The sequence below is a fragment of the Nanorana parkeri genome, unplaced genomic scaffold (genome assembly GCF_000935625.1).
Source record: "Nanorana parkeri isolate BGI_ZX_2015 unplaced genomic scaffold, ASM93562v1 scaffold97, whole genome shotgun sequence".
Taxonomy (NCBI): domain Eukaryota; kingdom Metazoa; phylum Chordata; class Amphibia; order Anura; family Dicroglossidae; genus Nanorana; species Nanorana parkeri.
The window spans coordinates 111,097-128,246 of NW_017306365.1; the positions used below are offsets into that span (position 1 = coordinate 111,097).

The 17,150-nt window shown below is 42.4% G+C and overlaps 1 protein-coding gene across 1 annotated transcript in view; it reads left to right on the forward strand.

Moving 5' to 3' along the window:
- Positions 1–17,150, forward strand: part of HCN4 (hyperpolarization activated cyclic nucleotide gated potassium channel 4) — a 92,219-nt gene that overhangs the window by 67,588 nt on the left and 7,481 nt on the right. Inside the window, exons 5-7 of the mRNA XM_018552776.1 lie at positions 2,737–2,883; positions 8,626–8,866; positions 12,417–12,581. Of these exons, the coding sequence (XP_018408278.1) occupies positions 2,737–2,883; positions 8,626–8,866; positions 12,417–12,581 (553 nt within the window). The remainder of the gene's footprint in view (positions 1–2,736; positions 2,884–8,625; positions 8,867–12,416; positions 12,582–17,150) is intronic.

Here is a 17,150-nt window from a genome sequence, read left to right on the forward strand (position 1 = left end):
CTGTCAGTGTGCCTTTGCTATTATACAGGGGGATTGTTATCCCCCTATGTAATAGCAATAACAATAAGTGTAAAAAAAATAAATATATATAAATAAAAAAAGTAAAAATAAAATAAAAGTCACATATAAAAAAAGTAAAAAAAACCCCCAAAATTGTTAAGTCCCCCACCCCCACGTGTATGCACATATAAGCGTAAATATGCGTCAGATGCGCCAGCGAGCGAAAACGACAATTGCGCTAAACATGCTACATATCGCCGCAAGTGTCGGAGTGAGAGCAATCATTTTAGGGACATCAATCACTGATAACACTAAACTGATGAGCAGTAAAAACTTTTACAAACGTCGCCTTTGGCCAATTTTGGGTATTGTAGTTTTTTGAGGTTCAGCGCGTACGCGCAATTTTAAGGCTTGACATGTTTGGTGTCTTTTTACCCGGCATGACCCCGTCTCTTATATTTTACCAACAAATTGGGTACTAATAAATGTTTTATAATTTAATATAGGGGAAACAGTTTTTTTTTAATTTTCTGTAATTTCTCCTTTAATATAGTAAAAAATAAAAACCGCAGTGGTGATTAAATACCACCAAAAGAAAGCTCTATCTGTCCCTAAAAAATTGTATAAAATTCATTTCAGTACAGCGTTGTATGACGGAATAAATGTCAGTCAAAGTACCGCAGCGCTGAATACTGAAAAATGGCCTGGACGGGAAAGGGGTTTAACACCGCGGACTTCAAGTGGTTAAACAGTTGACATCCACTCGCACATAATTTTTGGGTTTTTCAGATTTGGTTGAAGTGACCCTTTTAAATGTCTTTTTATAGTGACAACTGCTTATATACCTAATTGAAATATATTACAAATTATATAATAGGGATTAGAGTGCATGTCCTAAATGCTACCCACTTCTGTAGACATAAACCAAAAGGTTTTGTAACAAAGTATCAAAAAGAATAATAGGACATCCGATTTACATTTTCCTTGACTCCTTGATTTTCCTGGGTTTATTTCCAGAAAGTGATACACATTATACTTATTATTTTGACCACCTTGAAAGAATGTCAGATGCCAAAGTATATAGTCATGAAATATTATAATTTGGGAAGGATGGCATTAAAAAGTTTTTTAAGCGTTGCAACGTAAGCATACATTCGAATAGATATGACTTAATAATGAATAGCTTTTGAAACTTTTTTAAGCACAAAAAAACTTGTGGTGACATAATGCAGAATAATATTTTAAAATGACTTATGAACTACAATCCGAGAATCAGGGTGAATCCATTTTCTGTGGTTCACTTTATTAGTTGCTAATTTTTTAATAAATGTAGAATCAAACATTTACCAGGCAATATTACCTCAAAAATCCCACTGTCCCTAACTGCAGTGTATCCAGTATTTAGTTTTTGGTTTCTTTAACTATTGGATGAGTCATGAGCATGTCTGTAGACAGGAAACCTGTAATAGGAGACAAACCGGATTTTATTATTCAGTGTAACACATTTAAGCATAATTTACAAAACAAACCACGATGGAGACAGCATTTTATAATTACTGATTCACGTGTTTTACCTTTGATTTTGTTTCCAATTAATTAAATGAATATGATTGTAATATTTTATGCTTGTAGCAGTACACTTAATGGTCTGCCCACCCGAAACAAAGTTCTTTATTGTGGGTAGTCTAAAGTAGGAATAGAAAGCAAATTAAGTGAGGGAAGAAAGAAAGAAAGAAAGAAAGAAAGAGTAATGGTAAAGACCCAGGAAAGGGCACAGAGTAGCCAAAGTGAAGATGGGGAAAGGAAGAGGAGAAAGAGGAAGGAAAGAGAAGGGACAAAGTGAGCAACAACCCCAGGACAAGACATGTGCTTCGTTCCGAATCAAAATTCGGACGAAATTTCGGAAATTCGTAGATTCCGAATATCCGAAATATAACATACCCGGATCCGAAATTTCGGATTTGGAACGAATATCGTCCAAATCCTGTGCATGCACTGTTTAACATTTAAACGGATAAAAACGAATTAAGAGAAAGATTTTAATGTCCCTTTAATGGTAAAGACTAGAGCACAGCAACCAGAAATTACAAATGTGCCAATTCTGCTACACCATCTCAAGTGGAATTTTCGAGAATTCGTCCGAATCCAAATTCCGACACGAATTCCGAATCAGATCCGAATACGAATCCGATTCCCGAAACGAAACACATATAGGATTCCGCATCAAAAAGGTTCGTTCTCTTCCTGTTGAATCTTTAATTTGTTTGATATCATGTAGAATGCAACAGGAGGAGAGGAAACACCACAAGATAGGCAGAAATAGAGTTAGGTACTGTTCAAGATGGAATATGTATTAACCTTTAACAACCAATCAGAATGTATACATCATTATTCTTCCAACACTAGATTGCTAATCTTTGATTGGGTTTAGTACATCAGTGATACTTATTGCTGCATATCATTGTTCTCTGCTACTAAAGCCCATAATGTATATAAAAAAGAGTAAACCTTCCCCTTTTAATAGCACTGAATAGGATTACTTCAATGAAACTGTCTACAAATATCAAAGGTTCACTTTAACACATTTGTAAACCGGGCACTCTGTTCTAGCTTTCATCAGCAGCGACCTAAAATAAATATAAGCGACTAATTGGAATCTAGGCTGCATGCTGAGCTTGTGTCTTTGCATGCTTTCATACTCATATACTCCTTTTTTTTTTCTTCTTCTATGTACAGTACAAACAGGTGGAACAGTACATGTCATTTCACAAGCTACCGGCTGATATGCGTCAGAGGATCCATGATTATTATGAGCATCGCTATCAAGGAAAGATGTTTGATGAGGAGAGTATCCTTGGGGAGCTAAGTGAGCCTCTACGGGAGGTGAGATTGTAATACTTGTTCAGACATTTACTGCTCAGTTTGTCTTCAAGGCATTGCTGCTTAACAAAAAATTAAAGATGTAAAATAAGACATATCGGTGGAATAATACACAGGGCGTGGTGTGGTTATGCTAAACTGGGGATGTGCTTCACATGAATACTGACCATCTGCAAGCAGTGTGATGACAAACATCATGCCCAGTAAATTAATTTGTTTATAGCTGCCAATAAAGGAAAACACCACTACACACCGTTTCTGTGTAAAATGACCACAATGATATCCAGTAGCATTTCACATAGGGTTGCCACCTGACCCGTATTCACCTGGACAGTCCGGGTTTTGAGACCTGTATGTGCTGGGTCTGGGTTTCAGCTGGCACATATGGGACTCAAAACCCGGACTGTCCAGGTGAATCCAGGGCAGGTGGCAACCCTAATTTCACAAAAGCAACAAAGCACCTATTGTTTAATCAGGGTCTCCATCAAACACAGGGGGAATTAGAATAGACCCTACGTGTCAGCTCAGTCATAGGCTCTTTCACACAGGGGCCGTCCATTCTGTCCAGTTGTTTCCTCCATTGCAAGATGGAGGAAAACACTGAACTAACCAGGCCCCTGCTAGGTCTATGGGGAGTCAGACATGTGTCAGTATACATCAGGTTACCTCCGATCCATCACGATCGGGTCCACAAAAACAGAATTCAGTTCCCTTTTTTTTTCAGACCTAGAGTTGGAGGTATAGAGTTGGAGGTAATTGGATATAAACAGACGCACAACCATTTACATATCACTGCCCATAGTTACATTGGGCTTCCAAACAGATCCGCCTAAAAAACTGACAGGCAGACCTGTGTGAAAGGAGTCACAACTGAGCAGGTTTTAACCAGGTGAGAAATCTGCTCCTATGATGAAATCGGGCTTTCTCGGACCTTCCTAACTAAAGCTATGCTGTCCGTTAGCATCATGAAGTGAAAGGGTTGAACATAGACAGAAGCTTGCCAGTGTGCTGGTACAGACTGATTTCAGTAAACCCTCATTTTAAAACAAAATCCATTTTTTCCCTAAGCCTTAAATGGAAAGTAAAGAGGTTTTGTACACAATGTAATTATTACAGTCAGGACTAAACGAAGAACATTATTTAAAACCTTTGTTTTATTTTTATAGTCAGGTAAATTGAAATAAAGTATATTAAAGTGCAATTGAAGCCAAAAATATATTTTTGTTTTAGTTGTGGATAGAGTATAGCGGGATCAGATGTGTCCCCAATAAGGAGATTCACCCACTATATTTGTCCTGGTAACCATTATTACTACAAGTGAAACACCCCCCAAATTTTGAGTTTTCATCAGAACAGGGATATATGGATCATCTTCCAATGGGGACACTAGTCCTGGTGACCCTGCTGACCACCAGGGATTAGTGGGATTACTGGGACCAGCTCCCGATCACATGATTACTGTTATGGCCAATCACAAATTGTGATCACTAATAAAAGAAGCTACCCTGTATCACTTTGAGGAGAAAAAGATACATTTTATCTTTGCGGAGTCTCTGAAGAGAAGCATGTATAAAAAGTCTGTAAAGCAGATCTCTAGGATTTTCAAAAGTTAGACCTTGCAGTGCCCTGAACTGCAAGGGCTAACTGCTTGTTTTGGTTTAGGGAACGTAATAAAGAAGATACACTCACCTGATCCTCCAACCTGCGGAGGTAACTGCTTACCTCTCTCCCATTTCGCTCCGGCTGTGGAATGTCCCTCATCGTCCTCGAGTCTAATGCAAATGTGAACGGACCTTGCATAGACGTGATGACCTCCGCGAGGCTTAGACTGCTGGAGCTCAGGAAAGAAGAGGCTGTAGGGACTGGTCTAGCAGCCAGGCGGTACCGTGGATCAGTTGAGTGCTGTATATCGTTTTCATTTTAGTCCCTAGACCAAAATGAGCACCTAACTCTTGCAGTTCATCTTTAATAATAAAAAATATAATGATAAAAAAGTTAGATCATGGCTTGATCTAGGTTAGTCTTAGCGTTATGGTCTGTGTCAGTGTTTTAAGTGGGATAGAAAAGCAGAATGCGCACTATTATTTCTGGACCCCACTACAGGAACACAGCAAATTATCCTCATGTATGCGCTATCCCCTGGCATGTCACGAGTAGTAGACATTTTTTACAGTGTTACTAAAAAGTAGCAAACTTGGGTTCAATTATTAAGATTTGTTTATACTTCATCATTCAGGGTCTGTTCACACCATCCAATGCGTGCATGGCGCATTTAACTTTTTTTTGCAATTGCGCCACATTGGAATGCATGACATTGCAGTACCACGTGTTGCAGTGCAGGCGATCGCACTGCGGGTGGGAGGCTTGTCTGCGGCGCCATTAAAATCAATGGCACCACCATGCGCCCTCCCGGACCAGAACACGGGGAGGCTGTGTTCAGTGCTTTAATGGCACGGAACCAAGCCATGAACGCATTGGATGGTTTGAATAGGCCCTAAGGGTTTTTTAAAAATCCATTAGAGTCAAGCAAATGGTACTTAGCAATGTCCTGCATGTCTTAATATACATGTCATAACTCTCATTATCATGGTGTCCAGTGACAAGGTGATGCAGCCACTGTATACCTTCACAAATTCCCAGATTATGTAGCCAGAGAACTGGAACTTCATGAGAGCACAGGAATAACACAGCACATGGAATAATAAAATAAGTTGTCATGGTGATTAATAGTGTAGGAATTCTTTATGATGAAATGTACAGTGTGATAATTAGAAATTGGGTTAATTAAAAGGACATCAGTGTGTACTAATAGGTGTAGAGGACACTGGGAACACAATCATTTCTGCCATGCAAAGTACAATACAAATTCAAATCTAAGGGGGTTATACACAAAGCAGTCAAGGATATTGCTGTAGCTTCGGGTGATCCTTCGGCTTACTTCAGCCACCGGAGCCCTTCAGTTCAGCTCACTGAAGGGCTGCTGTATGGGCTATGCACAATAGCCAGCAGAGCAGCCGAACAGCTCAGCCAAACCGGACGCATATGCTTCGGCTCGGCTGAGCCAAAGTCACAGCCACAGCGGGGAGAATGGTCTGCTGCAGCAGACTATTCTCCCCGGAAAAAAAAAGCCTATACAGAGCCTGGTAGGAAAGTTAGGAGGAACCCCCCGAGTTAAAAATAAAAAAAGTTTGTGTGATTCCCCCCAGAAGCCATACCAGGCCATTTAGGTTTGGTAGGGATTTTAAGGGGGTACCCCACCCCCAAAAATGGGGACCACTGGAAAGGCACCATCCCAGTACTGAGGGCATGTGGCCTGGTAAGGCTCAGGGAGAGGGGAGGTGCTCGATCATCCCCCCCTTTCGTCGTTCCTGCCATGCCTGTGCTCAGATTAAGAGTCTGGTTGGGAATTTTAGGGGGACCCCACGTCCCCCCCCCCCCACATTTTTTGGGGGTGGGGTTCCTCCTTAAAATTCCTACCAGACCTAAAGGGCCTGGTTTGATTTTTGGGGGGCCTGTGAATTCTGCTTTCTGCTTGCTACCTCCTGAGGTAACGAGCAGAATAACCGAACCGAATGTCGCTTGGCGTCATTCGGCTATTCACTCATTGCCGTTCGGCAGCTATGAGAATAGGGGCGAACGGCAATGAGTGAACTGCCGTGCGTTCAACTCAGCCGATCAAAATGTTGGATTGGCTGAGTTGAATGCGTTCTTTACTTTGGCTCAGCCAAACATGCTGAGCATGTTCTGCTGAACTCAAGGGAGCCGAAGACAGCCCTTCACTGGAGATGGCAGCAATTGAGTAAACCTGTTGCTTTTCCATGGATGAGCAAAGCACAGGTTCACGTCGATGAGAGATGTCTCAGGTGGCTCAAATGGCATATGACCCAGAAAGAATCAAAACTGAGGCCCTTAACCGTAAAGGTCAAAATTGCTATTTTTTTGATTGTTTATGAAAAATAAAAATCATTTTGAATACTTTCCTCTATTTATTTTATGCAATTTCTGAGCTCACATTGTTTTGCTCCTTACTCTGGCATGACCTTTTAGTTTTGGACTTATACACAGTAAATTAGAAACATATTTTGGCGTATGACAGAAAAAATTGCAAATCTTTTTTCAGCAGTTAATTTCAGTAGGCGGAAAAAAGAAGGTTGTTCCCTGGAGTTCTGATATACCTTGAATATCCCCTTTAATATTTAATTAATCATTTAAATAGGTCATCAAGGTCATATAACCAAAAGTAGTCAGAACAAAAAGGAGGGTAACAGTGTTTTACCAGAGAAAACACTGTAAAAGAAGGTTATTAAATTGACCGAATTACCCTCCTTTTTGTTCTAATTTCAGTAGGACCCTAGAGAATATGCACAACATATTTATGCTAGCATAAAGAAGGTTTGTGCTTACTTTGCATATCCGATTTTGCCTTTATTACAGGCTTACATCTGTGCAATCACGCTAAGCTTATGTTACATGCAAAAGACACACAAAGGGCTTATAGGATATAAGAACTAATGTAACTTGCCAACCACATCCTACATAAAGATAGAAGGGAGACCCTTAGTGGTCATACGTGATACTAACATATTTCTTGCTTACAAGCAGATCAATTTTAGGTAAGAGCAGTGAAATTGGGACCAGTACAACTACAGTACATTTTTACTGGTTGCTTTGGGTTTATTTAATTTGCACTCTTCCTTATTGTATGAGCACATTTGCCATATTTAATGCTCACAAAATCTTCCTAAGGCCATGTTTAGATGGGCAGGCGCAGCATACTTTCAGGTGCACTCAGCTGGCATGTGAGCTGCCTATGACCTTTTTCTAGCTGTTTTTACCTTTCCATTGACTTGTATGGGTAGGAAAGCTTTTTACAGACAATTGAATTTAAAGGAGAACTATGGGGTTAGGGATTTTCCCCATAGTTCTCCTTAGGGTAACAGGAGGACACAAACTAGCGTCCTCCCGTCACCCTAAGCTCAGTATACCGCAAGCTACTGCTCACGGTATACTGAGACGCCGCAGCTGAAGCGGATCCTGACAATTATGTCTGGATCCACCCAGCTGCGTGAGTGACAGCTGGCTCTGCCTATCTAGAGGCAGAGACAGCTGTACCCTCCCCCGTCCGTTCCTCCATTCAGCGCTGGCGGATAGGAGCGGGGAGGGGGGAATGCAGCCCCTCCCCTGTCACAGCAGAGAGCCGTGACAGGATCGAGAAGTGAGCGAACGCCGTTATGTGTTAGCTCACTTCCCGATCTACTGAGCCGACCTGAGGCAGTCTCATTGTCACAGGTCGGCTAGAACTATGAGGATGAGTGAAAAGCACTCACCTCATAGTTCTCCTTTAACATTACATTTGAGGTTAAACAATCTTTCTAGAAAAAAACCCAAAAACAAAACTATATAAAGAATATATTGCTATAAGCTAAATAAGACATTCTTACACTATTGCTTTTACTGAGGGTGGCCAGAAGCCAGGAGTCAGGTGTCCAATGTGCCTCCAAATGTACAGCTGCACCCTTTCCACTGTTGTCAGCAGAGCATTTTGGAGTGCCTGTGACATTACTGAATTGTAATGACTAAGGTTTGTGTCTATTCTGTGCTCTTAGTTCAGAAATTAGAAAATAAACAGTGGGTTCTTAAAACTGTTGTATTATTGATGTTCTATTTGGTAAAGCATGTTATATAATTATTCTGGATAGATAAATACTGTATAGCTGATCTTTTTGTATTCTCCTTCTTCTACAGGAGATCATCAACTTCAACTGTCGCAAACTAGTGGCTACCATGCCATTATTTGCCAATGCGGACCCCAACTTTGTGACATCAATGCTTACAAAGCTAAGATTTGAGGTTTTTCAGCCAGGAGACTACCTTATCAGAGAGGGAACAGTTGGCAAGAAAATGTTCTTTATACAGCATGGGGTTGTTAGTATATTAAGCAAAGGCAGTAAAGAGACCAAACTTGCTGATGGATCTTACTTTGGAGGTGAGTGTCTCTTGTCTAAAAAATTGTACCTATGTGCTAAGTCTACTGTGGACTTTTCTTCAGTGTGAATACCAATGGTCATGTGGTTATATTCGTCATCGCAGAGATAAAGACCAGCCTGGGGTGGTGAGCAAGCCCCAGGAAGTTATTGTGTCACTGTCCCCTATGGCCTTGGTTCTCAACTGGTGGGTCGTGACCCAAAAGTCGGTCGCTCCCCCGTGTTCAGTGGGTCACTGAATGCCTTCCACTTTTCTAGGTAAGGCTCCTCAGCCTCCCCCTAGCACAGCACTGTCAGTTCTGACAACAAGCAGCCATTCAAAATATTCTGCCTGGTGCCGAGTGTCATCTTGACATAGAGTGGGCTGGGGGGATGGCCGCAAGGGAGCTCCATCCATACATGCATTGCTTACAGCTCCCTCACTTGTCCTGTAGAGGTGCCTGGACTGGAGTGACGTCACATTCTGGCTCCCGACACCTCTACAGGGCATGCTAGGGAGCTGTACCTACAATGCACATATAGATGGAGCCACAGCACAGCAGCCCACACTGGACTCCAGGCTGGGGATCCACTCCAGTTCTTGTAAGATAGGGAGACTGGGTGGATTTAAAAAAATTAAAATTTTGGAGCTTGTATGTGTGTGTGAGAATATCTGAGTGTGAGATTGTGTCTGTATGTCAGTGTTTTTGAGGGCCTGTTCCCGTGCGATTAACTCACCTTACCATGCAATTGCTCCTACTGCGCATTCTGGTGTGGGAGGTGTGTTGTATTGCCATTCATTTGAATGGCACACCAACGGCATCTCCCACCCACAATTCGATCGCCCGCACCGTAACGCACGGTAAAGCAATGCTGTGCGTTCCAGTGCGGAGCAACTTGGGTCATGACTTCATGACCAAGGACAAATGTGGGTCCTGAGGTTACACAGGTTGGGAACCACTGCCCTAGGGTACGTCTCCTGGAGTATTCTAACATCCAACTCAAGTCATCTAGGTCAGGGCACCCAATTTAGGGATGTGATGGTCTAGGGAAGGTGGCATTTACTGTCAGATGGAATAGTCTCCAATGTACTGGAGTTTCAAGCAGCCTGGCTGTATAACAGCTATCTTGACTGCTGAATCACAAGATTACATTGCTACAGATGAACAAACGAGTGGTGGTGGCTTACATTTTAGAACCAAGTGGGGTCTCAAAGCAGGAAACTATTCAGGGAAGTGAAACCTGTTCTTTTTCGGGCAGAGAAAAATCTCTCTTATCTCAAAGCAAATTACATTCCAGCTTTTAGACTGTCTGGGCTGACTACCTTTCAAGAAGCTTTCTCAGCAACTAGTGGTCCTTGAATCCACAAATCTTCACCTCAACTTGCCCTAAGTGGTGTTATCCCCAGATAGATCTATTTGCCTCTCCAAACAACACCCAGCTCCCTGTGTTCTACTCCAAGTATGGGTGTCAGGGGGCAGTAGGGATAGACGATTTTAGTTTGAGTATGCGTATTGCCCCACACCACTCATGCCTAGCAGGGAATTGGTGGGAGATTATTCTGTATTGGGCTCAAACACCTTGGTTCACGTTTCTGATGCAATTGTCAACCTGCCTCTAGAGACACATCTTCTGACCCATGGTGACTTTCAGCATCCCAATCCAGGGACTCTGTATGTGAAGGCATGGAGGTTGAACAGCAAAGGTCTGGAAGACCTAGGCTGCTCACCCTAGGTGATTGAAAATTTGCTTTGCACAAGAAGAGTTTAAGAAATTCGACTTTCTATAAAGTTTGCAAAGAATTCCTAGTAATGCTCTTTCACCTGAAGTTTTCAACATCCTGCAGTTCTTGCAGTCTGTCCTAGACCTAGGTCTGGGCATAAATACTCAAAGCCCAAGTTTCCGGCACTTACTGATGTTAGAAAGGTTTTAAACCCTTTAGTAGAGAGATTCCTTGAAGCAGTCGGCAGAGAAAGAGAATCTTTATCCTAAGTGGGTTCTCTCCCTAGTGTTGAATTTCCTCTCCTCTATTCCATTTGACTCTTCATATCAGTGCTCGTTGGAGAACAATACTTTAAAAAGCTGCCTTTTTGGTAGCTATTGCCTTGATTCGAAGAGTCTTCAAGAGATTCAAGCTCTGATCCCTACATGATACTCTATCCTGATAGGGTTTTTATAACAATACATGAGTTTTTCTTAAAGTGCCATCTATGTTCCACTAAAATCTGTAGTGGGCATTGACAGCATTTCAGGATGAACAAGATTCTATAAAGCTTCATGAATTAGAGGCCAGAACTTTAAAGTGTTACCTTTCTATAACCCACTCCTTTCGCTAAAGAGAATATGCTATTCATCATACCAGCTGGGGCAAGAAGAGTTCAAGCAGATGCATCCCAAACAATTGTGAGTTGGATTGGGTGGGTAATTCAGAGACCAATCAGGCTAGTGGCAAGTGGATTCCCCAAACGGTGACAGCTATAGGAGTATATCGGCATGCTGGGCATTATTTGGGATTGTCTTCTGAGGTAATTTGCTGGTTAGCCAGCTGTTCCTTCATCTTTTACTATAGTGTAGATTGGGCCAATTTCCCTCCCATGTAGTGAATTATTGAGCATTTTATGCTGCCGTGTATGCATCAGGAAACCAGAACATTGAATACTCTCCTTACATAATTTTCCTTTCCTCGTGCCTAACCATGGTAGCATCATTTCCTCTCCCATCTTGTTCTAGTTATGAGAATGCAGTAGAGGACTGCTGTTCAGACTTTTAGTCAAATAAAGTTTTATTCTTTTCAAACAAGGGAAAAAATATATAACATGAGCTTAGAGCGATAAAAAGCATATGATCATCTGCCACTGTGTTGTGCCGTGTGGCTCCGTATACCTCATTAAACGGGGAGGGGAGGGGGGGGAGACAGATCAGTGGACGCGAGACAAGACAAAACAAGGACAACACAATACAAATACAGACAATGTTATGGTACAAGGACGACCAGATTGCTAGTGAAGGCGGGTGGAGACTTCAAGTAGGTTCCTGAGGCATAGCCCGGCCTACGACATACGATGTCAACAGAGAGTAGTGATAAAACTAGTCCCGACATGCCAGGGGACGAAAGTCTCCGAACTCCAACAGGTAAGTCACCGAGAAGGAGAGAGAGAAATCACTTCACCGAGGTTGCTGAGGATGCGGATCTGCGAGGAGACTTCGTCTGCCAATGTTCACGGACCGGAACATCAGGAAAGCTCGTGGTATATGGCCAATATGCCATGCGCCGGCCACGCCCCCCCTGTTCAGACTTTTATAGAGAGTTATAATGGGCATGTGGGTTGGAATGGGAGCGGAGCACCAATTATGTGTATGCTGCCATAGATAGGTACCAGGAAAGAAAAATTATGGAAGGTAAGTATTTCATTTTCCAGTATCTTGGAATCTCAATCCATATCAGGACAATAGGAATCTAATTGCTTTTATTCAATAGTAATTGTAGACATTTTTAGTCGTTTTCACTGGCAATACTTTATATATAGCAGGAGTTGAGTTGAATAACTGAAATCTTCTGTCTACCCCTACCAGAGATTTGTTTGCTGACACGAGGACGAAGAACTGCAAGTGTCAGAGCAGACACTTATTGTCGACTGTACTCTCTAAGTGTGGACCATTTCAATGAGGTTCTAGAGGAGTACCCAATGATGAGACGGGCATTTGAGAGTGTGGCACTAGACCGTTTGGACCGAATTGGTAAGTAGGAACCGAGTACTTTTTCTGGAAAAATTCAATGTCATATATACCATTGTTTAATATGGTCACCACCCCTTGTATGCTCTTCAAGGAACATCCTACATACTTCAATGGATATATCCAACGTCTTTGTGTGACATGAGAAACAATTGGGGTTTTTTTTTAAACTATATTTTTTATTTTAAACTATATTTTTTATTGCAAGAGGTACAAAGATGCAGTTACAATTAGCAACAGAACAACAAGTGAAGAAAGAATGGAAGGAAAGCAGAGGGAAAGAGGAAAGTGAAGATCCGCAAGGATAAAAGAAAAGTAAACCTAGAAAGAGCGAGGAGGTGAAGGTGGCAAAGACAGTAAAAAAGCCTGCAGCTGGGCATAGAACACACACAAAAGCAAAACAGCCCTGTGAAAAATAGAAAAAGGGGTAAACGTGCACAATTTAAGGAGACATAGCTGAGATACTCTCTTGGGTTGTCTGAAACTCTAACCAATAATACCACATTTTTCTAAATCTCTTTTCCCTGTGGTCGAGTGTAGCAGAGAGATCCACCATCAAGATGGTCTTGTTAATGCAGGATAAAAACAAATGGGTTTGAAGATCCCTTGACCCATACTGTTTTTTATTTTCTCAGTAATTATAGTAGACTCCAGTCTATGATGATCGCCTCTCTGTCCTCCTAAAGCTTTGGGTGTGCTTTGGTAAGAAATTATCACCCACTGGCAAATATATCTCCCTGAGTCTCCAGTGATGAGACTTCCCTACAGTACTTTACTTCTTTGCCTCCACCACCAGGACCATACTGATGATGCCACTCTGTCACAGCTGAACTACACCACTTTTTTTTTATTATGGATGGAGAATCAAGGATTGAAGAGTGATGCCATCAATGATTTTGTAATGACCTCAGCTAAGGCAATGCCATGGGCACACATACACAGGCAACCAGCTTGGAGGCACGGAGCCTGTTAACAGTGCAGGCTCAGCATCACTGCGTAAAAGGCTCTGATCAGCCACTGCACCTATCACACAGGCAGGAGCAGTGGCTGGCAGCAATGTGCTCAGTGACTCTGAGCCTACACTATAATGGGTTCTGTGTCACTAAAGAGGCTCACCTGCTGTACCAGCCTGTGTGACAGGTGCAGTGGCCAGGCAGGAAGTCAGCATTAATGAGCTGTACTGAGGATGGGGTGTCCAGTACGGTGTAAGAAAACTATTGGGGTGGTGATTTCTAGTGGGGATGTCTAAAAACTGGAGTCTCAATCTGAGAGAGAAATAAGAAACCAGAAAAACCTGAAATGTAAGCTTTAGGTGGAGTCGTCTGCAGAAAGTTTTCTCTTTTTTTGTTTAATAAAAATTTATTTTTGTCAGGAATAATCAGTAAAGGGAGCTGTATTTCCTTACTGATCACTGCTGTGTTGATGGATACAAACATACTTATACCATTGTGCATCTCTTTGACTTAAAATCAGTTTGTCCAATATTTCCAAAATCTGCCATCCTAATCATTTATATTACAAAAGGCCCTATTAGGAGCTTTGTACAAATGAGCCCACTACAACTTGCACAGAACAGAGAAGCTGGATACAAGCCAATCGACTATGCTTTATCTAATTCAGCTCCTACAGCCTCTTTATTACCTCAGTACTAAATGAAAGGTCAGAGCAGAGATTACTTCTCTGCCTCATCATTATTTCTTTCTTTCCTTTTACTTGCCTGGTTGAAACAGCCCAAAATAGATTAATCCGCAAACCTACATTATAACACATAGGGGTCTATTCACTAAGCTGCCGAGGGCAGCCGAGTGAACCAACCCCAAGTGAAGTGAGCCGAACACTGTTCGGCTATTCACTTCAGGCTGGTACGGCTGATTTCAGCCGTACATCGGCTTGCTTCACATGGCTTCGGGTCGGAGAGGTCAGTGGTGTAACGCACAGATGTCAGAGTTAACCCTCATTAAACCTTCTCTGGTCCTTTTCCTGGTGGTGCTGGTAGGAGGGGTACCAGGGATCCCAACCTGAAAGAAGCAATTTCAGGGAGGTGCCCTTCTCATTTCAGGGAGGTGCCCTCTGCCCCAATTACTTTGTACCTGCACAGAACCATACTGCGCATGTGCGTCTCGGTGTGCCTAAAAATTTTTTTTTTAAATGCTGGCAGGTAGAAAGAAGAATTTGACCAGAAGAGACCTACGGAATCCCCTCCTCATTAAAAACCTACATGTCAGTTTTTTTTTGTTTTTTTTTTAAATTCTCCTTTCAGTAAAACATACAAGTTGTTCCCGTCCCCAGCCTGTGGTCAGACAGCGAAGGAGAAGCAGCTGTCTGACATTCTACTCTCTCCATCAACGTCCTGCCGGCGGCGAACAACACGCCGATGGATTTCCACTTGCCCCCTCGCAGTTTTCACTCGCCAATTGCGAGGGGGCGAGTGGAAATTTTGAGCCCTGGCCAATAGTAATGTAGCAATGCATTTCAATGGGAAACTTTTTTTTTTTTTTTCTATTCTGACATCGCGTGTCAGAATAAAGAAAAAAAAGAAAAAGCAGTGTTTCTTTCCTTGGCGGCCGGGAGCAGGAGACTCCCGGGCCGCCAGGGAGAGTTAGGCTGTTTGGAGATCAGTGTCACTGGTTAGCAGGTAACCAGGGACGCTGATCTCTGTGCAAGTGGCCGGAGCCAGCCATGAGATCACGGCTGGCTCCGCTCAGCTGTCAGAAGCAGGCTGTCGGCCGGCCAATGGCCGGCCGCTTGGCCAGCTTTGGCTTTTAGCACGGCTCAGCGTCATGAATTCTAGGGAAGATAGGAGAGTCCTAAAAGACCTGGGGTACATCAGACACGTAGGGGCTGATTTATAAATCATCCTGCACACGGCACTACTGCTACTAGATGGAGCCAAGGGGTATGGGGAATTCCTATGCTTCTCAGAGCCATCTAGTGGCTGCAGTGCCATGCAAACAACATTGCCCCAGCTATATGCTGAAAACGAAAACTGCCCTAAATGGTACAGTGATATCACAGGCCAGGAAAAAACACTATTGTTTACTCCTACAACTGCAAGTAGGCAATCTGTAGGCTTTTTTTTTTTTTTTTTAAAGTTTCCAAGGCCCACTTTTACTTACCTTTACTTACGCTCCAGCATTCCAGGCTTCAGCACCTTCCCATGTCTCACCCTAATTAAATGGATGCTGCTTATTTGCTTGTCCTGATGGTCCTGCACACATCACAGTGCAGGCACAATAATGTGGATGTATGGTGGCAGAAACAAGAAACGTTGGCTGCATACAGAGCGGCTTCAGCTGTCAGTCACCTTTTACTGAAACGGGTGCAATAGTAAGGTAAGTAGAAGTATAAGGTAAATATAAAACACAACAAAAGCTGAGCAAAGATTGTTTGTCATACTTGAAATGATGGCAACAATTACTGCAAAATGATATTTGGGGGAACTTTGTAGATTCAGTGCAGGTGCTCTGGGTGCCAGGGCAACACCCTTGGAAAAGTCTATATAAAATGATCATAAATTGCAATCATCACCACCCGCTGTGTCACCCTACCAGTCTAGTAAAATATGAAGATGCCCATACACCCTTCAATTTTCCTACAGAAATCGAACACAAATGTGGTTTCGAATGATAATCGATCGGTTGATGGAAACCCAACAATTTTATATACTGTACTCCCGGCCGGATTTCCTCGAACGATCAGGCTGGAAAACCTTTTTTGAATCGTATGAAAATCGATGGATTAGTGGTGTTTTTGTACGAAAACAATTGCGGCAAGAACACTGCACATGCGCAAATGAAAATCCGTTCTGTCGATCGACAAAATTCAGAGAGTTAGTATTGCTAATGAACGATTATCGAAATCGACATTGGTCTGTGCTTGATGGGCTATTGGAGTTAGAATCAAAAGAGGGTTCTTGGCAGCAACAAAAATTCCCAATCGAAAATCTATAGGTGTATGGCCAGCTTTAGGCTTAGTGCTCATTCACAGTTTCCTTCATGGCATCTTGAATTTTTTGGCATTATATACTAATGTATATACCGGTTTGTGCTAGGCTTCATAGTTACATAGTATTTGGGGTTGAATAAAGACATACGTCCATCAAGTCCAACCCATACAGGTCCCCGCATCATCTCATCCTTAGGGATACTGGTATCCCTGGATATTATGGTCCCTCAAGAAATTGTCCAAACGTTTCTTGAACAAATCTACACTCTTGGCTGAAATCACTGCCGATGGCAGTGAGTTCCAGACCTTAACCGCTCTTACTGTAAAGAACCCCCTTCGCCCATTGTGCTGGAATTTTTTCTCCACCAACTTTAGGTGGTGGACTCTAGTCTTTGTAATGGAGTTAATCTTAAAGAGTTTGTTGCCAATGTTGCTGTCACCATTGAACATCTTGTACATGAAAATCATATCCCCCCCTTAATCTCCTTAATTCCAGCGTAAACATGTTTAAGGTCAGAAGCCTTGTCTCATAGCTCTGGTCCTCCATTCCCCTAATTAGTTTTGTTGCCCTCCGCTGGACTCTCTCCAGTTCAAGGACATCCCTTCTCAGTACCGGCGACCAAAACT